General features: G+C 44.1%; 1 protein-coding gene across 1 annotated transcript in view; it reads left to right on the top strand.

Annotated features, from left to right (window-relative positions):
- The first annotated feature begins 4,113 nt into the window (after nucleotides 1-4,113).
- Nucleotides 4,114-6,759, top strand: part of GRIK4 (glutamate ionotropic receptor kainate type subunit 4) — a 108,267-nt gene continuing 105,621 nt past the window's right edge. The window contains exon 1 of the mRNA XM_065417050.1: nucleotides 4,114-4,126. Coding sequence (XP_065273122.1) covers nucleotides 4,114-4,126 — 13 coding nt within the window. The remainder of the gene's footprint in view (nucleotides 4,127-6,759) is intronic.

Raw genomic sequence — 6,759 nt, 5'->3', positions numbered from 1 at the left:
AAATAAGCAAACCTTGCTACCATCTTTAACCTAACCAAAAAATTGGAATTACCTCTTATCCGAACAATTTTAGGTTACAAAACCGATTAAATTGTGAGCAGGTAAAATCAGGTGGTAATAGCAACACAGCAGGCCTATGATCTGTCCATGAAGTGCAGAGAAGAATAGGAAAGAGATGTGGGAGGACTTGAGGACGATTCTCATTGCAGAGGCATTTTCCATGGCAGAACATTACTGCTGGTGTGTCGGAATGCGGCCCTTGGCATTTCAAAGGGGATAGCACATTTCTGAGAATTGGAACAGCCCAGGATGCTTAAATTGGCTCCCGTGCTAAAGAGCTAGCTGCAGTAAATCACATGCTTTTGAATCATTTGTCAGGGCAGGATTGAAAACCCAGGATTCTGAGTTCAGCTTAAGTGCTAGCGCGCATCTGGATTGAACCTAGCTCTTCTGCATTATTTGGGTTGAACTCAGGATACAACTTCAGTTTTGAGCGTCTTTGGAACGTACAAGGGGTTAGAAGTATATTTAGGACATAAATACAAAAAATATGAAATACCTATTAGATGTATGGGTGATATGCACCTTGAAAATACCTTGGGTAAATGGACCTCTTGACCCCAGAGCACTGGACTTTAGGAAGTGAAGTCCTTTCCTCAAGCCCATGTTTCCATAACATTGCATATTCAAGACCCTAACTTGGAAATAACAGTTGCTTTTGATTGATTGTCGGCTGTCAGTATATCCCCAATGGTACGAAAGCCATTTTAAGAGATTTAACGGCACTTAATAAACTTAACAGGGAAAGGTCAACAAACAGTGTTGTTGCAGCAGTATATAAACCTTCCAGTACCATCTGTTCCCTGTTGTTGTTGTAAAAATGCCACTTCATTAGATCTTGGTTGGATCATGAATTAAGTAGTGATATGTAATAAACATGCAATAGTCTCATCTGTTTGCTTATGTTACAGTCCTGTTCACAGAGTAAAAGCACGAGGGGAGTGGATGGTTCAGGGGAATAGAATGCAGAGCTTTTAGCCTCTTGGGCACCAGTTGAATCTAAGGCAGCAGGAGATGAAATTAATTGCTGTCTGAAAATTGGCTGGTGGTCTTTATAGGGTGAGTTGGTCAGTCTCAGCGCAGCTCCAAGCAGACAGCTCTCCATATCATGAAAACAACCCAGACTGTTGGAACTAACTGATCCTCGTGTTGGCAGGATCAGCAGAATGGACAAGAGTTGACCGAATCAGGGAGAATGAACACTTCTCTTGTTCCTAGAGGAGTTTCTTCAAGGGTAGGGGAGAGAAGTTGGAGGAGGGTGGCGCTCTTGCACCTGAGCTGTGGTTAGTGTGAAAACGCTACAGTAAAACTCTCACATTCTGAGTGTTTTCAGTTTCCCGCCGTTTAAAACGAATCCTATGTGTGTTTGTGGGATCAGGGCCTTATACACTGGAATAATTGCCCAAGGGCTGTAGAAGAAGCCACCATCTCTTGGGAGATTGCTAGAAACACTAGAAAACATGCTGTAGAAACACTCTTTGTTAGGGACAGCCAGCATCAGAGGTTTGCAGACATTTGCAGTAGTTTACATTCAACTCTTAATATAGACATGTTTGGCGGACACCTCCCCTCCCATTCACTATCCTGTATCATTCCCATGACTATTAGAGCGATCATTCACATGGAAAGGTATATGAGGAAAGTACTGATTGTATTTTTAGCTGTTGTTCTAATGCAGTTTAGCAGCTGGATAAAAGGAGGAGACAGCTGCATATGATCAGCCATATCTCTAACGACCGGGGGAACTAATAGATGAAGTGTTTATGGCCCAACTTGCAAGAGTTCACTCATTTTGGGGGCCCTATTTAAGATTAGAGATGGTTGAAAATTTACTGTTGAAAAACTTTTTCAAGAGAAAATGTGTTTTGTGGGTGTGTGTGTGTGGGGGGGGGGGGGTGTTGGAAATTTCTGCCAAACCTTTTTTTTAATGGATTTTTTTTGCAAGGGGGGGGGGAAATGAAAACCAAAAATATGTTTTTGGCAGCAGAAATGTGAACATTGATAGCCTAAACCCAACAGTTTTATAGATTTCAGATGAAATTTTTCAGTTTTTGGCAAATCTTGGGGTTTTTTATACAAACCTGAAAACTTTTTAGGAAAAGTTTAAATTAAAACGTTATCCATCTTCAAAATTTCCCACAAGAACCAAAAATGTTCCCTGACCAGCTCTGCTTGAGATACTTTGGGGCTTATTTTTGGAAGCACTGAGCATCTACAGCTCCTATTGACTCCAATAGAAATGGGTGCTGCTCAGTGGCTCCGAAATCCCAAATGGTTTTAAGTCAAGTCCACACACCAGTGGCCACTTCTGAAAGTTGCCCATGATTCTATAACAGAAAAACCCTGAAAGTTCTAAGGAGGAGACATTTATTATGACTGGGAGAGAAGCAGTGAAGCCATTCCGTGGCTAACGAAGTTCAAAGCATTGCTGTACATTTTTTCAGGATTAAGATTTACTTGATACATCGCTCCATATTTTATAGACGGGACTAGATGAAAGTGAATTTAAATAAGGACTTTAGTCTGCACTTAATGATGCTGCTATTAGACTAGATTTGGCAATGTGTCCCCAGACATAAAGTTTTAAAATCAACCTTTTAAAATATTAAATTAATCTTTTGGTCTGCTAGATGGAATGATAAATAAAGCTCAGTTCATCCTCATTACCCAGTCAGATTCATGGGCTGGTTTAATATCTGGTAAAAATTTACTAGTCACACAGTAAGCATGCGGATGCGCAAAAACTAAAGACATAAAAGGACAAGCCCTGCAGGGAATTAGGAATCTGCCACCTATATTTGAAGGAACTGACTACTTTGTATAGGTGCCTCTTCTGCCTTCTTGATGGAATCAGAACTGCTTAGCTGTCTGTCCTAGTTCCTTTAGCTCAAGGAGCTAAGGTCTTGTGCTTTTGGAAAAAGAGGAACTGAGTTCTTTCCCCACTGCTGCAATGAAGTTCTAAGTAGAGCATAATTTGAAGTATAGTGACCACTGTCAAGTGAGATGATCCAAATTCTTTCCCTGTTACCAACCTGAAGTTCCAGGAAACTAGAATGTTCGGTATACCGTTCCAGGTGAAGTCCTAGATGACCGACCATGTTTGCTGCAGCATCATAGACCACTATCTACTTTGGTTGCTAGGTTTAGTCGTGGTGTGCTGAGAGTTATTGCAGTAAGTAGAATTGGAATTGATTTGACTCCTTAAACAGAGAGGCAATTCTGCCTACCAGCTTTAAAAATATGGGGGATCCCATGCTGCTGGTGACTGGGGAGATAATGAGCGGTGATACACCTCTACCTCGATATAACGTGACCCGATATAACATGAATTCTGATATAACGCGGTAAAGCAGTGCTCTGGGGGGGCGGGGATGTGCACTCCGATGGATCAAACCCAAGTTCGATATAACGCGGTTTCATCTATAACACGGTAAGATTTTTTGGCTCCCGAGGATAGCGTTCTATCAAGGTAGAGGTGTATTTATTCCCATCTACCCTAGATCTAGTGGGATGATGGAATCTAGGAGGTACCTGGTACCCACTCTCTATTCCTGTCTCAGAGGGAGATAAGAGATGTTGTCAGTCTGTGCAGACTGGGGTCCTAGGAAGGCGCTTATGTTCCCTGTGTTTACGGCTGCCTTTGACTTTCTGCAATTTGCTGTGTGCCGGTGGGGCATTTTCTTTCCTCTCGCACACGTGTTCTCAATGCAAGCTGTAAAGTTCAGGTGCATTCAGATCGAGAGTTTATGGAGCGAGCCACAAAGTTCAGATCCTAGATTCTGAAGTCTTTGGATCTGGAAGTACAGTGGTTGATTTGGGCCTTCTCTATGCTGTAGTGATGGAAGAAAGGGAGTGAAAGAAATCCAAGAAAAAGTAAGTTGACAGTTAGCTTTTGGGGGTGTTTTCCCTCACACACACACCGGCTTTTATAATTTAAAATACCCATTATTAACTTCCAAAAATCCTGCAGTCAGAGTTCCTGGTCTTAGAAGAAAGTGCAACCTCCTCCAGTTGCATCGCGAGATCAAGATTGTACATGCTTTGCAGATAACGATGGTGCTTGTATGTAAGCAGAGCAGAAGAGCTGGTGTTGCCTGAAGGACTGGGAATGCTCGCCAAGACATCTGTGCAGAGAGACCCATCTTACAAGAATAGCTGCCATGTGTTTCCTTGTCGGAAGCTGGCTGGATTTAACACCCTGAAAACTGGAGCAAAACGGGAAGAGGAGGTCCCTTAGTGGATCTATCTATACCCCTGCCCCCACCCATCTGTCTTTCATCTGTCCCCATACACACCCATCTGTCTGTCTCACTGATACAGATTTCCATCGTATCCAAGTACCTATAGTATGGACAATACAAAGTGAAGAGCCCAATGCCTGCATCTACTCAATGAACTGATTTAATTTCTAACCAGTCTCTGTAATGTTCTCTCTCTTTCGCATGCATTCCTGGTACAAACTATAACACGGCCAGGCAAATTTCTTGGGTGACCTAAAAAAATAAACAAATGGAACTGACTGGAAATCTCAATGTCACGTCTCTTTTATACTCTGCTCCTTGTACCTTAAGCTAAGTGCTGGCCCCAAATGACTGACGGCTTTACAGCTGCCATTGCAAAGTCTGACTTGTCTTCCACTAGCCCGTGTCATATAGAAGCCCAGCTGCCAAGCCGACACTTGAGCACGACATGTTGTTTTATAGTAAATGCCAGACGGGAGGGGAAGTGGAAGGAGTGGGGGGGAAGGGGGAGAAAACCTTGTAGTGCAAAGATGATTCTGCTTGTCAGCTGCCCAAACGCTCCAGAAACACATCCTTAATAGCCCCGACGATGCGGCCGCTTTGCTTGTTTTCAAATCACAACAAGCTTTCGCTGCAGGTGAAATGTGCCAGATTGGAGCGTTTCTCATTAGCGGCGACCAGAGAGCTGCGAACATTATTTATTTATTTATTCGTTTATTTCTCACCAGCTTGCCCGGTGCAGCATTGGCTGGCGTTCTGGGGCTCTCGCACTGAGCTGGGGAGACGCCTGAGTAACTGCTCTCCGTCCATGGGCGGGCCTCTCCTTTCACTCCAGTGGAAGTTCCGCATGCGTCTCTGTGGGGAGAATTGTCATGCGAATTATCCCTGAATGGAGGGGAAGAAGGTGGCTTGCATGTCCTGAAGCTGGAGCTGTGTGAAATGAAACCCCAAATCCCAGTGGCCCGGTTGGGGTTTCCTTATAAACTCTCAGCATAGGCCAGGTTGGTCTAAACGTTTCCTTGGGTTCCCAAGCCTTTGGAATGAACCGGGGTTACAGCGGTATAGGTCCAGCAGGTTGTGGCTGTGAGGGCTAGGTGGGATGGGGTACAGCTGAGGAACACAGGAGTGCCGGCATTGTGCCTTCCATAGATTGAATTGCATGAAGAGGAGCTCAAAAGCTGTGTATGCGAAACCCTGTATAAAAAATGCTCAGTGCAAGCAGCTACCTCCTGCATGGGTCTCTGTACGCCCAAGGCAACCATAATGTGATCCTTATGTGCTTATCCCAGAAACATGTCTAGTTCTCAGCCCCTCAGGCCTCTCAGCCTGAAACATCTGGCTAATAGGGCATCAGGAGGAAACTTTCCCTGGGGGCAGGTTATTCCATAACTGCCCACCACACGATTTTTGCACCTTCCCTTGAAGCAGTTGGTGTAGACCACTGCAGGCAGAATAGTGGGCTAGATGGACCATGGGTCCGATCCAGCATTACAGTTCCTATGACAGAAATGCCATCACCTGGCTCAAATGGCAACTCCTTGGGATGACTTTGGGATCTTTTGGTCCCAGCTGGGAGTTACTCTTTTTGTCCAGCCCAGTGGTTTTCAACCTTTTTTTCATTTGCGGACCCCTAAAAATTCTTGAATGGAGGTGCGGACCCCTTTAGAAATCCTAGACATGGACCCCCAGGGATCTGCAGACCACAGGTTGAAAACCGCTGGCCCTAGCCAACATTCTCCTTTAACTTCCCATATGCCTTCTGCATGTATATTCTCTTGTTTTCCCCCTCCGCTGTTAGAGCAGCACTGTGCTTCAGGTTACAGCCAATTTGCTTTATTTCATCTGTCAGTTCTTTCTCCACAAAAAAAGCTTCTGCAGCAAAGTGATGCATTTCAAAGCTTTAACGAGGCCCCCAATTGCTGTAGCTAGTATTTTGTGTGTGTGAGAGAGAGAGAGATATTTACACCCACATAACTCTGTTTTGGTGGCTGTGATGCTGTTGTAAAACCAGTGTGAGGGAGATAAGCATCGGGCCCATTTGTATTCACACACCGAAAAAAAATGCTCTCTCCCCAGCTAAGATATAATAGCTAAGCCCTGCAACAAGCTCTGTTATTAACAAGACTCAGCAAACCATACTGCAGAAATTTTACTAACACACTGTGACGTATTTAGATTAATGCCACTAAACTCCAATCTATTTTTACCTTCTAGAAACAAACAAACAAAAAGTGCACGATGATATCTCCCCCCGCGTAGGACGGATTTGAATGGACAGCAAATTTGGGCCCAGGAGATAAGATCAAGAATCAAGTGCCTTCTGTTGAAAAATATTTCTCCCATCACTCCCACCCGGGCCCACTCGCTTCCGGAAATATCCAGACTGTGAGAGCTGATTTGCTGGTGTTAGCGCAGCACAGAGACTTTGTTAAATGAATGAACAAAGACCATTGTGTGT

This window comes from Emys orbicularis, chromosome 15 (genome assembly GCF_028017835.1).
Source record: "Emys orbicularis isolate rEmyOrb1 chromosome 15, rEmyOrb1.hap1, whole genome shotgun sequence".
Lineage (NCBI taxonomy): Eukaryota > Metazoa > Chordata > Testudines > Emydidae > Emys > Emys orbicularis.
Note: the sequence above shows the minus strand (reverse complement) of the source record. Positions and strands in the feature narration are given on the sequence as shown.